Source organism: Lutjanus erythropterus, chromosome 15 (genome assembly GCF_056507025.1).
Source record: "Lutjanus erythropterus isolate fLutEry1 chromosome 15, fLutEry1.hap2, whole genome shotgun sequence".
In the NCBI taxonomy this organism is placed as follows: domain Eukaryota; kingdom Metazoa; phylum Chordata; class Actinopteri; order Lutjaniformes; family Lutjanidae; genus Lutjanus; species Lutjanus erythropterus.
Window position 1 is genome coordinate 1731959 of NC_139331.1, and position 14708 is coordinate 1746666.

Genomic DNA, 14708 nt, shown 5'->3' on the forward strand with positions numbered 1-14708 from the left:
AAACATGGTGTAAATGGGTCAAATTTTAATGTTGCAGCTTACAGACACTTGGATTACACCACACGAGCAGTATGGAGACATTTTGTGGCCATATTATGCCATATAGTAATGTACAATGTATAAATATTAACAGGTAACTGAAACAGAGAATAGTGAAAATAAATCGTATGCTGATGTGAATGAGTAATGTAACAGACACATAACAGTGCTACATGAAGTCAAACTGATGTTAAAGAGTTTATGTTAGTAAGTAGTAGAAGTACTATGTAGTCGTTGTGCTGGTTTATAGTTTTTACTATTAATAAGGAGGCTGCTACTTTTTTTGAGTTCTTCTCCTTTGTATTGAATGTTACTAAAAAGGTTGACAGCTTTGAGTTCTGCTTTGTGTCTCTTTTTAATTAGCTGGAACATCTTATAATGACAGACGCTGGATCTGTCTGTTCCTGTTAAGTCAAATCAATTTAAACTCGTACACCCAACCAGCAACACCGGAAATCAACCCAACCCTTCTCATTATTACTACATACTTTGCATCAGCTCATGTCTGCATGGCTTTACACAACCTTGTCCTTGAATTGAATTACACACAATAAAGACAACAGCCGATGGGGAAAAAGACAGAAACCCACACACATAAAACATTTTCAGAAGACAACATGGTCTTTTCAAGCCGGTGTTCCACTAACCTCTGCCTTTCTACAAAGCTGAAACATGACACCGGGCTTTTCTGTGTTATCAGTAGATAATGATTATTTGTTAGAATTCACTGTTTCAAGAAAAGCAAAAGGAAAAATGCCCCAGCAATGCTTCTGTCTGCTCGCCCCAGGAGACACAGTCATGGTCTGATTCGATTATTCTGGAAAAGAATGCTGCTAAAGCCATGAAGAAATACATCTAATTTTCAGTTTCCCTGCAGAGCGGATATCAAAAACAGGCCTACTTTGCCATCATCAGGGGCTTTAGAAAGGAACGATTGTTCTCTCAAATCTCAAGAGGCAAAGCAGATCAACTTTAACCACTGAGCTCCTCTGCTTGTGCAAGTAAAGAAAAACTGAGGGAGAGTTCTGTAATGCAACCAGGACAACATTTACATCCTGGACACTCTTGAATGAAAGTGACAGTTGCACCCATGACAACGGCCAGTCAATACTACTTGCCAGTGGTCTGACTGACTCATTAACTGTCAGGTAAAGATTTAGTGTGAGATGAGGCAACAACAATCTCTCTCTGAGGCCATGACTCATTCCCCTCCGCCCTGTTTGATAGAGATGCTGCTATCAGGACCACAGGGAGAGATTGGTGAGCAGGCAGGCAATCTGACACCCACTGAGATGCAGATATTGACAAACTGTCAGAGAGAGAAACAGTCCTTGGAAATAAGGTGTCCCAAGAACTAAACACAGGAGGTAAATCAGGGGCGAAATAGCTGCACTCAACTGCAAACACAGGGCAAAACTTTATCGACCATATTTTAACACTACATCATGTAAGAACATTTTTGTACTGGTTTCCTAACTCTTACTTTTTTCTGTGAGTCTTGCTCATATGAGTCCTCAAAGTCAGATTCTCTTGTAACTGCTCAAACCTGTGGTAAATGGCTTGTTTCAACTTGATGAATACCACCTGTTCATGAGTTAGCGTGAATTCATGAGACTGAATCATTAACATCGTCAATGGGCCTAAATTGCTGTATAAAACTATTCATTCTGCTCCATTTATGGGGATGTTTCATCCACAAAAACCTCAGTGGAGTTTATAAAAGAACAGTTTTATACCCCAGAACTTCAAGTGCTGTTGTTGGGAAACAACAGATGAAAACATGGCACATCTGGCACTGTCAGGAGTGATGTCAGGTGACCCAAAAGCATGAGAAAACATTGACCCAGTTGTCAAATCTCAGAGCTGTGCCTTGACAGAAATGAAGAGGGAACGGTTTGACGTGAAGTGAGACGTTAAAGTGAAGTGAGACGTTAAAGTAAAATCTATGACTTAGATGCGAGGCATTCAAAGGGGATGTGACAGTCACAGAGATGAATGACAGCATATGTTCTGTTACAGGTGATGTTACACTGTCAGGTACAACAGAGAACATTAACTGAACAGCAACCTGTGAGACCCTGAAGTGACATGCAATGAGAGTATTCTGAGCAGCTACTGAACTGTACAGACTAATTTGGGTTGAAGGAAGAGACAAACAAACTGCCATCACTCTCAAAACATGGAGCATTTTATACAGTCACAGTGGGCTGACATCATCAGACTCATTCATCTGGAATCTCTCAGGAGAGAAAAAAAAATGGTGGCCTGGTTGCAAACATGCTTCTGAAAACATTTGAGGTGATAAAAAGGCAATGCAGCAATTTGATCAGCAGGGTTAAATGTTAATGGTTTTTTATTCACTTGCCTGGATGGGAAAGTGGGTCAGAAATCTACTTGCCTGAAGGCAATTTTTACTTGCCCCTGTACAAATTGTTTTATTATCAGTTAATAAATAACAACAAATACTAAACTTAATTGTCATGTTTAATCTAAGGCTGCAACATCTATAAAAGGTCAGAAAATAGTGCATACCAGTTTTTGAAAGTCCAGTTTAAATGTCTTGTCTCGTCAGTCCGAAACCCAAAGATAATACATTTAATATGATAATAAACTAAGAAAAGCAGAAGAATTGCTTCAACAGTCATTAAGTTAAGATTTAAAATGTGTGTATTGTTTGACTGATGAGAATAAAAAGTAGAGCCTGTTAATTCTGCCAAAATGCACTTATTTTGTCTTGTCCTGTTAACTCAGCCTAAATACATTTTCTTCATATATTAAGTATTTAAATATGTATGATTTTAATAACATCCATCAAGATAACACAAGGCGATGCAGAAATAGCAGTAAAAATGGTCAGGAACATTCATTTATGCACAAATTAAGTCTTCCCAAGATTTATTGATAGGGCTTATTGTAAATTGCTTTGCGGTGGTTTGTCATTTCTAAAAAGTGGGTCCCCAGGAAAAAAAAGTTTGGGAAACACTGATTTAAATGGTTAACTAAATCAATTATACTAGTTTAATTACTTGAGTGCGTGAGTTGCCAGATTTACGTGCCTGACATGGCATTATACTTGTCCATGGACAGCAGGCAATCGCTATTGTTGAGCCCTGATCAGCACTGCTTCTTGTACCAAACTGGTTAATATTAAATGTGATTGGCCTGAAGAAATCCAGGTTGGGTGAAAATGTTTCTTAGTGGTAGGGTGGCAGGATGTAGCTGTCAGAGCAAATCAAACATGAGCTCACAGATTCGTCTGGTTCCCAAGCTAATCTGACCGATGGGGTTAAACAAAAGTGGACAGTGAGACACAAGTAATTCCACCAATGCTCCATTTTGGGTTCTCCATGTCTGCATTCTCTCAAAGGTCATTTGCTATTGGTTGTTGTGTCAAAGCCTAGGGCTGCAAAAGGAAAATAGCTGATAGCTAAATCTGGCATAAATCATCTCTTCTTATTTGAAATAAATGTTTGTGTGCATGGTCCTTGTTCAATAAAGTCTGATAATGGTAATAAAATTAATTAAAGTAGAACTCTGATTTACTTCAGGCGAATCCACTAATCATAGCAATTCCTTTACAGTTAATTGATTTTGCCACAAATTTGCAGCTTTAACTGCCAGCATGACCATGGCCTCAGACAAAAAACACAGCCCCTCTTTCATTTAAATCAGGCCACTTTGACACTGTTGATGCAGTGGGGTCGTGGCAACAAAGATGGCTGCATTGTTTAATTGTGATTGTGACAAAAAAGATTGCTGGTGTGACAACGTTGAACTGTTGAAAAATGCTTCCTCATAATATTACAAACTACTGTGCAGTGTTTTCTCTGATAAACCTTCAGACTCAAGGACCTATTGCTCAAACAGGACTTAATAGATTAGAATCAAAAATATGTCCGGAATGCAGTCTGGAAGTCTGGAAGCTTGTGTCTGACTTGTCATAATCCAAACAAACACAGTGACACATGTCAAACCCATGTCAACAGTGTATCTGAAAGGGCCAACAAGAGTGACGGGCACACCTCTGGTAATCAGGAATCTCAATCAGGCATACTACATGACACTGCAGGGGTGCTAATATCAAACATTTTTAAATCCTATACAAAATGGCTTTAACCCAGTAATCTGTCACATACGTGGAAGAGAAGTGACACACCTGAAATGTCTGTTTCAATGTGAAAGTGTCCAGTGTTCATAAGCTGAAAACTTAAAAACTTGTCTGATGGCTTCTGTGGTTGCATTACAACGTATGTTATACCTACCCCCTGTCCTCAAGAGGATCTTGCCTTTTGCCAGGCTGTTATAGCAAATAAGAATTTGTTCTTAAAGGGATAGTTCTCTCTACTCACCCTCATGCTAATTGAAGGTCGGGTTTAGTTTTTTAGTCCACAAAACACTGCTGGAGTTTCACAGGAAAACAGTGTTGCAGAATCTCCCAAACAATGGAAGTGAAGTTTTAAGGAGAGAGTGACTGAATTTTCATTTTGGGTCCCTTTAATGACTTGACTGGTTAAATAACAGTAAAAAAAAATATTGTAAAGCCAGTAGTATCACCAGTGCAACATAAAATAACTCTAAAACAAGAACTAGTTGAAAATAAAGGCCACATGTTTCCTGTGTTGCATCATTTAGCCAGGAAGAAAAGATCTGTGGCTGTTGTTTTTTGATTCTAAAAATAAGTGAGCAGCAGCATACAGGTTCCTCTAAAGGTAGGGAAATGAGCCCTGGAATAATTCACCATGCATGCTAACTGTATGCAAACACAGCAAGAGCACACAAAGAGGTGCAGTCTGAAGGGTGACTCACTGTTTCACACATCAAACCTCTCCACGGCTGAGTGGCAAAACCAACCAAGTGGCTGCTGAAAATGGCGGGAAGTAAAGTTGCATAAAACAAAACTTGCAGGCATGTAGATGCCTGACAGAAATCTGTTTGTTTTAGAGGGAGTTGTCAGTCTGGTGAAGAAGAGTATTAGCATTGTGTAACAAATATTTCATTCAGAAAATTGTGTGCTTGCTTACATGACATCAAAGCTCCTGTCTTCTCCAGCCAGAGGCAGGAAGGAAGAGATGCAATTACAAACAAAACCATAGTGTCTGAATTCCTCTAAAATAACGTGTCCATCCACCTGATTCTTTTCAATTTGAGCTTAAAAACACCTGAGTGCTCAGGTACATTTAACAATTGACACACTCTAAACACTTGTCTAGCTGCAATGTGGTTTGTTTTATGATGTCATCTTTTATTACTTTATTTTCTGCATTCTCTTTTCTGTGAATTGAGGCCTATGATACTTAACTATAAATACATTAAAGTACTTTAAAAGCAGGTTTCTGCCCCCCCCCCAACAATACTTCTACTTTATATATTTGCTTTAACTATATTTACACTAAAATCATCCACAATCACATGACTGGCCTTCTTTTTATACTAATTTGATACTGTTGATAAGCAAGGAGCAAGAAGGGCCAAAAGTTGTCAGCATGAAGTGAAGCTAAAGGCTTCAGGAGTAATCACGTGTCACTGTAGAATGGAAATCAGTCCCTCCAGGAAGCTGCCATCACAACAATTCCGACAAATTCAACCAATCCCCATGGATTCTGCACAACCTTGCTATTTTGTCCAAACCCTGCAACCTTTCTGCAAATCTGACTTATTGTTTTTTCCCACAAGTTCTACCAGTCACAGTAGTCCCTTGTGCAAACATCAAAATGCACGTCTCAATTAACTGACTTAAAATTTTGTTTTAGTTTCACTATCTTTTACATTTATATTTTTTTCATCTTGTCACCTTGTGTCAATGCTCTGTGCACTTTCATCATTTTGTGCTTCCTGTTTTGACTTTTTGTGTGACTTTTTGGTAAGGTTACTTACAACACTCAGAAACAGGAACAATTTGCCTTTAATCTTAGTACATAAAACCAAAGAAAGGAAGGTTTCTTTCGCAATTTCCACTGGCCCATACAATTCCATTGCATCACAACAAAAAGCATCACAACATGCATCATAATTCTTTTTAGAAAAGCTGCCATTTTAGGCTACAACAATCCCAAAAACAGCCTGTGAAATCCTGGAGAGACTGAGTAAATATTAGTTCCATGTTACAACATATATTTAACATTAGAAGTGCTGTGTGAATGTTATAGCCCTGGACTTAAGTTAACCTTGGATTGGTAATGTGTGTGTGTGTGTGTGTGTGTGTGTGTGTGTGTGTGTGTGTGTGTGTGTGTGTGTGTGTGTGTGAAAAGGGGCTCAGTTGTTGCAGTGGTCTCTAGCTTGGCCTGACTCAGTTTGGCACAGCCTGTCAGCCCAGCACAGCAGGGATTTGCATCTCTGTGACAACAGATCCACCTGCTTGAGGGTGTGTCTTTAAACTGAAGATGTGTATCTCAAATCGAGCAGCTGTAATACAACAAATAAACACGATTCCTAAATGTTCCCTGTAAATTTCTCACAAAAACTTATTTTGTTATCTAAAAGCTTTCATGATGTCGCAAAATCAGGAGATGTTGGGTTCTCACCAGTAGTAGGTTAACAGAATTCCTACTGGGCTGACAGTGAACATGAAACAGTAAAATAAAGCAGAAACATGAAAGTACAAACTAAACTTCAAACCACAGGGATTCAGTTAGAAGCTACAAACATGCTGAGAACTGAACATATTAAGTTGAACAAACTCTGGCCCGACTCCAGAGACGGCCCATCATGAGTGCAACTCAGAACAGCGTGGTGCATTATAAATGGTTATGAAAATACAAATCAGTGTTGCCAAAAGTGACAATGGAAAAGCCTCAGTAGCTGTTGGCTGTTTCTGTAGCTGTGTTACGTCTCTGACCCTTGTCCTATTGTCTACTGGTTAGCTGATGATTCAGGAATTTCAAGTGTGAGGAGTGTCTTTGCATAACTTGTTCCATGCACTACAGTAAGAAAATCAGCTTCCAGACTTGCAAGGCTTGAGAATGCAAAATCACTGACTGTTGATTAATTTGTCAGTCATTTTCTTTATCAGTCAATTACTTCTTTGGTCCATTAAATGGTGAAAAATAACGATCAAAGCTTTCCCAAAGCTGAAGGTGAATGTCTTGTTTTGCCCAAAAAATAAAGATATTAAATTTTCTGTCATAGGAGTAAAGAAACCAGTAAATATTTACATTTCAGAAGCAGAAATGAGAGAATTTTGACTTTTTACTCTTAAAAAATTACTTAAACACATTAGTCAATTATCAAAATAGGTCAAGATTAATTTAAGTTAACAACTAATTGATTAATTATTGTGGCTCCACTGAGGGTTAAAATAACTGACGAAATTCAAATTGTTTGAACTTTGACCTCATTCGCAGCTGACCTTTCAAAGAGCAACCAATGAGATATCAGCTGTATGTGACAACGCAGGCAGAAGAGACCATGTATGTGTGGAAGTGACACAAGAAGAGGAGGGAGAAACTGATGGGCAAGTCGTGATGGGAACCCCAGACCCGGAAGATCTCATGAAAGTGATCTGTTTAACATCACAATGAGGGAACAACATACAAAAATTTCACAAGAGTTTCGCAAGGATTCGCTTCCAGACATGACAAAAGAAAAGTGTTTCAGGGTTCCACAAACTCTAAAACACAACATTAAAAACAGACCACGATCTTGCCAGTAAGCATAATGCCTGCCGAAATGTGAGCAATCAAGTCGGGCTTTCAGATTTGTGAATCATATAGTTAATGAACTTTGCCAAATCCAGAGCTAAAGTTAGCTCAGCTGTTTGTATACCAGGCAGACAGGATGTAGCGGTTGTAGCGCCATACTTTGCCTCTCTGTGCCCTACCTCACTGTGAGTCCAGGACTAAATTCTTATCATGTGAAGGCCCCTTTACTCCAAATGTGTGCTGCTGCAATGTTTTGTTTTATTTTTCATTTGTATGTCATTGTTTTCATTGGCCTGTTTGTGATCAGATCACCCGATTGGCTACTAAAATGCAGATGAAAGGTTTATATATCAATTTAAGTTGTACTCAGTACTCAACTATGATTTTAAAAGTAACTACTATATATAAATATGAGTAAAAGTAGAGACTTTTAAGTACCAGCACTGCATCATTGTACTCAAAAAAATTACTTAATTACAATTATTTGTGTATTTGTAATTAGTTACTTCATGAAAAAATGAACAATTTGTACACAACATGTACATGTACACAAATGTAGCTAACATTTCATGACCATGGGTTATTATCATTGAGTTTCTGTATCATTTAAAAACAACACTTTTCTCTGTGAAATATATCAATGAAATAAAAGCTCTTCACTGACCCACTACCAGCCACTACTGCACATCTGCACACAGTCAGGTTGAAGGTTTAGTTGAATGTTTAACAGCTTGTCATCTTGTCCACCCAAGTGTGAAAAGTTCATGTGCAGCTCCAGGTAATGAAAATATTCTTACTACAAGTTAAACTACAGCCAGTTTGTTCAGTGTTACTGGAGTGTTTGTACAGCGTCACTGACAGTATTTGCACCATATGTCCCATAGCGTCCCACCAGGTGGACAAACTATACTGGAAACCAGAGCCCCTTACATAACATCATCAGCCTGTCAAAGAGACTGCATTCCTTCTCTATCTGCAGCCTCTATAAGAGGACTGGCTGAGTGGCAGGCTGAGCTCACCTCCGGCCACACCACCACCGACCACAAATACAACACACCCAAGCTTGAGTGCAAGCTTGAAGCCACGGGAAAGTCATATACTCTACATGGTTCATCACAAAAACAAACACTGACAGTAAATTATTCTGTTAATCTTGTGGTTTGGTTCATATTTTTTAAAATTCCTGTTTGAATGTTAGATAGCATGAAAGCGCAGTATAGGTTTTAACATCTAAAACATCAGAGGCTGTATTTTACAAACATTCTGAGAATCCTGTAAAGATGACGCAGGACCCCAGTGTGAAGCGGAGTGGTCTTGATCTGTCCTAAGAGGGTTTATTTCACAATAATGACCTGCTCACTGTACATTATCCTACTTCTTATACAGTTATGTACCAAAAAATCAAGAATTTGATACAAATTATTGATTTTAAAATGATTTTAGTCATTTAACAATGATTTTATAGTTCTTCCCAGAGCCTGTAATCAGAAGTGTGTCCATAGTAACAGTCTGTTCTTCATTACTTTCTATACAGAAATAACAACCCTTAGAATGCTGTAATTGACCAATCAGAATTCAGAATTTAACCAAGCCGTGTAATAAACACAAATAAACAAAAAACAAACAAACAAACAAACAATTACTTACAGCGATTTCCCTGCAGGCAGACATCGATATTCCAGTGCCTTCTATTTGTTTCAGTGCATACTCCTTCTCATCTTTCCTGTAGAGAAAAAAAAAGAGAAAATGGGTTTAACGTTACTAGATGGCACATATTTTCTTTTCAGCATCAACCTGGAGGACTCGGACTCCTGCTTTGGCCTCTTGGATCCAGATTATTAAAGCCGGAGGTGTATTGGGAGGAGGAGAAGGACAGCAGAGGGCATGAAAAAGCCTGCAAGGGTTCCACTGTCACTGAGGAATCCCTGCCATTAGAGATCGCCTTTGGCAGCGAAGAGCCATTCATTCCCTGCAGAAGTGCTCTAATGTTGCTTCTCCCTGCAGGCCTGGAGCTCTGCCCTGCATGAATTTCACCCTTGATGTGAAGACAGATGCTCAGGATTCAAACTACACTGCTGCAGCTCTCGGCTGTGGCTGCTCATTGTTTTTTGCAGGAGTGCCATTTGCCCTTGTGAATCACATCTGTGCATGAAAAGCAGTTAATAAGTGAAATGTGAGACAGAGCACGCTCAGAAGACTAATATTGATTATTGAGATAAGATAAACAGTGTATGAAATGCAACCTGAGCACAGAGCGGTGGAGAAAATGAGAGCTAAAAAGAAATATATTCCATTGAAAGCAGTGCAAAGAGGCACGATTAAAATGTAAACACAATCTGTGGACAGCGTCCAAAAACAACTTCATTCAGTGAGCAGCCAGCACAGATCAAACAGGTCCTTGTGGTGCTGAGATCAAACCTACTTCAGCCTAATTTGCATTGGAGATGGTCATGGATTAACTGCAGCTCTCAGGCACACATCTCTAATACTAATTGAGCTGCACAGATGCTCAAAACAGCTCATAACATTTAATCTTTTGGTCTGAGAACTAAATTTCCTCATATGAATTTAGTCCAATTCACATAACAAAATAGTTGATCCACTGCTCTGATACACAGAAACCAGAGGAAACCACAGAACAGGGTATCTAATGATGGATATCTACTTGTAGTTTTAGCCTTTTTATTCTTTCAGATATAACATAAGCTCCTTTATATAATCCTCCAGGTGTTTGAATGAAAATGAAACGAAGGAGCTTTACATCAGGTCTGAGCTGCCCTCTGAAGGCCCTGACACATGAAGTCTACTTCAATAAACTAAAAAGCACTGACAGCTGCATCACCTTGCGTCTTCTAGGGCTTTGCAATATCATGTAACAATAGAAAGACATATGTTATTTCATATTATGCTCTATAATTTATTTCCTTGTGTCACAAATCACACTTGTCACAGCATTTTCTGGGCATTTGGATGACGCTTTGCTTCCATGGCGTGTATGGCATATGGCAGCTATGTGAGCTAGCATTTGGCTAATATTTGTTAATATCAGATGTGGGTATGTTGCTTTTACAGGTCCCCAAGCAACATCTTTTAACCATCATCAAAATTTAGTTTACACTAGCTAACTAGTTAGTAGGGATGCGCGTGATTAGTCGACTATACGATTAAACGTTCCCACATACACTAGTCGGCACCAGAAATACTAGTTGTTTAAAATATTTATCAATATTTCATTCATGCACGATGCCAGTTATCTGTTGCCTCTAAGATTTTATGCAGCTGAATGCCACTAGTCAGGGCTGCGGCTCTGGCAGACGGCAGCCCCTCTCACCCAGCGCGTATGAACTGATCGCCCTGGCAACCCCGGATGTTTATATCAGCAAAGTCGGACAGATGAATGTAGACTGTGACAGAATAAGCTGATAAATATTCACTCAACTGGAGAAACGTGACCACATTAAGCACATACACAGACATAAACCTACGAGCGGAGCTGCTGCTGCTGCTAGCACTGCTAACGTTAGCCACACTGTGTGTCAGGCTGGCAGCTAACGTTAGCTCTGGGTCCTTTACCTGCAGACACTGTGACCCTCTTCTGTCTGAAAAGGTGAAGAGTTTATTGAGTTGTTGTCATGTTTTGTACATTAATGTGTAAGGCTTGTATTGCACAGCGCAAAGTATTGCGCATTTCAGCTGCATTTAAAGTACGATTTGGCCACTGTAGACTGTGATTAACGGCTTCAAATGGCTCTTAATAGGACTGGGTTTAAAAAATCAATTAATCGATCTGAATCGATTTTCCTGTGCATGGCCCGATATCGATTCATAAAATCCCAAAATCAATTATTTAATATGTCTTTCCTACTGTGTGTAGTACGGCCTGCAGTTTAAACCAGAGTAGTCTCAGGTGACCAGCCTTTCGTCGCCAAGTGAGGAGTGTTGTTCAGCGAGCGTTGTTCAGCGAGAGTCGCCCTGACCTATGACAGTTGGACTTCCAGAGCAACGGATTCGCACCTGACCATTACTGCTCACTACATCGACAATGACTGGAACCTCGTGTCTCATGTCCTACAGACTAGGGCAGTTGAAACCAGCCACTCGGCTGCGAATATTGTACGTGCTGTGGACATGATGGACCTGTTGCACTTCGGCTGTTTCACACACCTACTCAATTTAGCACAGAGGTACCTCTGTGTATCTGGGACCAGTGTCCCATCCAAGAGAGTGTTCTCAACCGCTGGCGATATTGCAGCAAAAAGGAGCTGCGTCACTCCGCAACATGTAGATCAGCTCCTTTTCTTGCAGAAAAATCTTACAGTCTACAAGTGAGAAAACACACTCATGAAGGGTCTTTCGTTTCATGGACAGTTTGAGTTTAATGCCCAGAGGTTTACAAGACTTTTTCATTAACATGTTCCAAAAACATGATTTATTACACCATTGTCATAAGCAATTCAGAGCCCTTGTCAAATAATTTTGTGTGATATTTCTTTCTTGTCATTTTTTTGAATGCAGTGACAGTCTGACAGAAATCAGACACAAGGGGGAGTTCAGAGTTCAGGATGAAAATGCCTCAAAAGCAATATAAAATTTCACTAAACATTTTGTTAGACAGAGGGCTTTTTCAGTATCTTGTTGTACATTTGAAGTTTACTGTTCACAAGAATTTACAAGACTTTTACAACATGTATCAAAAACCTGACTTACTGCACTATAAGACAATTCAGAGCCTTTTTACTTTCTTGTTGTTGTTAGGTTTGCATTGCAACCACTCTAGTATATTCCATAAAAGGTTTGTGAGACAGTCACGGCAGCAAAGTGAATGTCCTCAGTTTACAGCGGTTTTGTAGCCACTTTATTTACACTGCAGGCCTTGTGACTTGATTTGATTTAAATTATTAAATTTGACTGTTTTGGTCAGGTCATGTTGCTGTGCATGCTTTGTATTGTATTAATGTAAACATTAGTATTTTAATAAGGGCCAAGTTATAGTAATAGGGTTCTACTATTAACAGCATTAGTTCTCTGAGAATCTCTTCCATATTCAAGTAAAATTGGTATTGTGACTGAAATATCCCTAACTGAATCGAAATTGAATCGAATCAAATCGCGAATCGGATCGAATTGGGCCCTTGTGAATCGAATCAAATCGATTTGGGAAATCTGAATCAATACCCAGCTCTAGCTCTTAATACACTTTTTTTTTCAGACAGTGTTTATCATTATAAATGAATAAATTCTGCTAAATTTTAACTGCTTTCTGAGTGTTTTCTTAGTGTTAGACTAGTCGACTGGTCTAAATTAAATTTTGTGTTTAATCGACAGGGAAATGAGTCGCCAGGAACATCCCTACTAGTTAGCTAGGCAGTCGACGCCCCCAGTTTGAAGAAGCAGCTGGAGCACTTGTGTAGGAAGTTAAGCTATGTACTGCTGTGGACAGGGTCTGCAGCAAAATGTGTGTTAGACTAGGCCTGGGCGATATAGCCAAAAACCCTATCACGATAGTGAAGTTTCATATTAATAATTATTGATTGTGTAAGTTGTGACTGATATGTTGTGTACTCCAAAGGGTGGAAGTGGCTGAGGGGATAAAATAAGTTTGTTGTATTATATTGCAACAATATTACAGGGATGACTATTGGTGCTTTCACAAAATGTGAGATTATTTTATAAATAATCATCAGTAATGTGGACATAATGCCTAAGTGAGTAAAGGCAAATATGAGATCAGCTGGAACAGTCTGGTAAATTCTCAAAATGAAATCACTTAACTGTAATGCAGCTTTTAAAACCAGGAAAAGGCAACACTTCTGACATATCACGATATAACGATACCCAAAATCTATCACAATATCTAGTGTCATATAATATATAATATCATTATATTGCCCAGCCCTAGGTTAGACGCCTAAAAACTTTAATATCAGTTTAAGTGCACGCTATATTTAGAATATTTAGTTTGTGTTGTTGTGTGGGATCAGTGAATATGAACCAACCCGTTAAAAACATTAACATTAACACAATTACACAAACAAACTAACCAATCAATGCAGCAGCAGAGCAATATCTGGCTTATATAATGACAGTACTTAGATTCCTCCACCTGCCGCTTCCCAATCTGGAGTTGTGTTGCTCTACACTGATTATTGATGAAACCCTGTACAACACCACTTCAAATAATCTGAACTGTGCCTTTAAAGTGTTACCACATGCTCAGAATAATGTTTCATCTAGCACTGTAAAGTTTTGCTTAATATTTTCAGCCTAAAATCAGTGATTAACAAGGCTCAACAGCCAATCGGAGAACACTCCCACACACCGCCTCTGTCACAGCTGCTTATAGATCCAACAGTGAGGGTCACAATGCAAAATCCACTGCCGATGCTCGACCACACACAAACAACAGCCAATGGATGGATGACCGTCGGCTTGGTCGGTCAGGGCTGCTGCATACCTCGTTAGAGTGCCAGCTATACCAGCACAGGCCTCTGCAATTACATCCATTTGGAAGACTGTGGTCTGCGGATGCACTGGTGACTGGTTCAGAAGCATAAACCTATGCTTAAAAAACCACCAGAGACAAGCAGCACTGCACATGTCTGAACAAAGTTTACTTTGGACCTGGGTAGCCGTAGACTGCCTAAAGTTTTGTGTAATATCACTGTAGTAGAAGACCTAATATGGCACATGGACAGGATGAAAGTCTACAGAACTGAACTGAAAGTGACTAAACCTGAAAAAATTAACACAGAAATTAAGCTGATTTTCCCATTCAAGCCAGTGATTTATTCTGGAGTGTGAATGCTGCATTTGGATGTATGTTAGAGACAGTGTAGCTTACCGGGTCTCACACTTGATACCACATAAACTCTCATTAAAGAAAAATGTAAAATACTAATATTTTCTGGTTTCTTAAGTTCTCTATGACTGTAAACTGAAAATCATTGTGTTTTGGACAAAACAAGGCATTTGAGGATGTCAGCTTTGGCTTTAGACAGTTATCTATATTCTTCACCATTTTTGACATTTCAC

The 14708-nt window shown here is 39.1% G+C and overlaps 1 protein-coding gene across 1 annotated transcript in view; it reads right to left on the reverse strand.

Moving 5' to 3' along the window:
* Positions 1 to 14708, reverse strand: part of cdk19 (cyclin dependent kinase 19) — an 85542-nt gene that overhangs the window by 67031 nt on the left and 3803 nt on the right. Inside the window, exon 2 of the mRNA XM_084737230.1 lies at positions 9324 to 9399. Within this exon, the coding sequence (XP_084593356.1) occupies positions 9324 to 9399 (76 nt within the window). The remainder of the gene's footprint in view (positions 1 to 9323; positions 9400 to 14708) is intronic.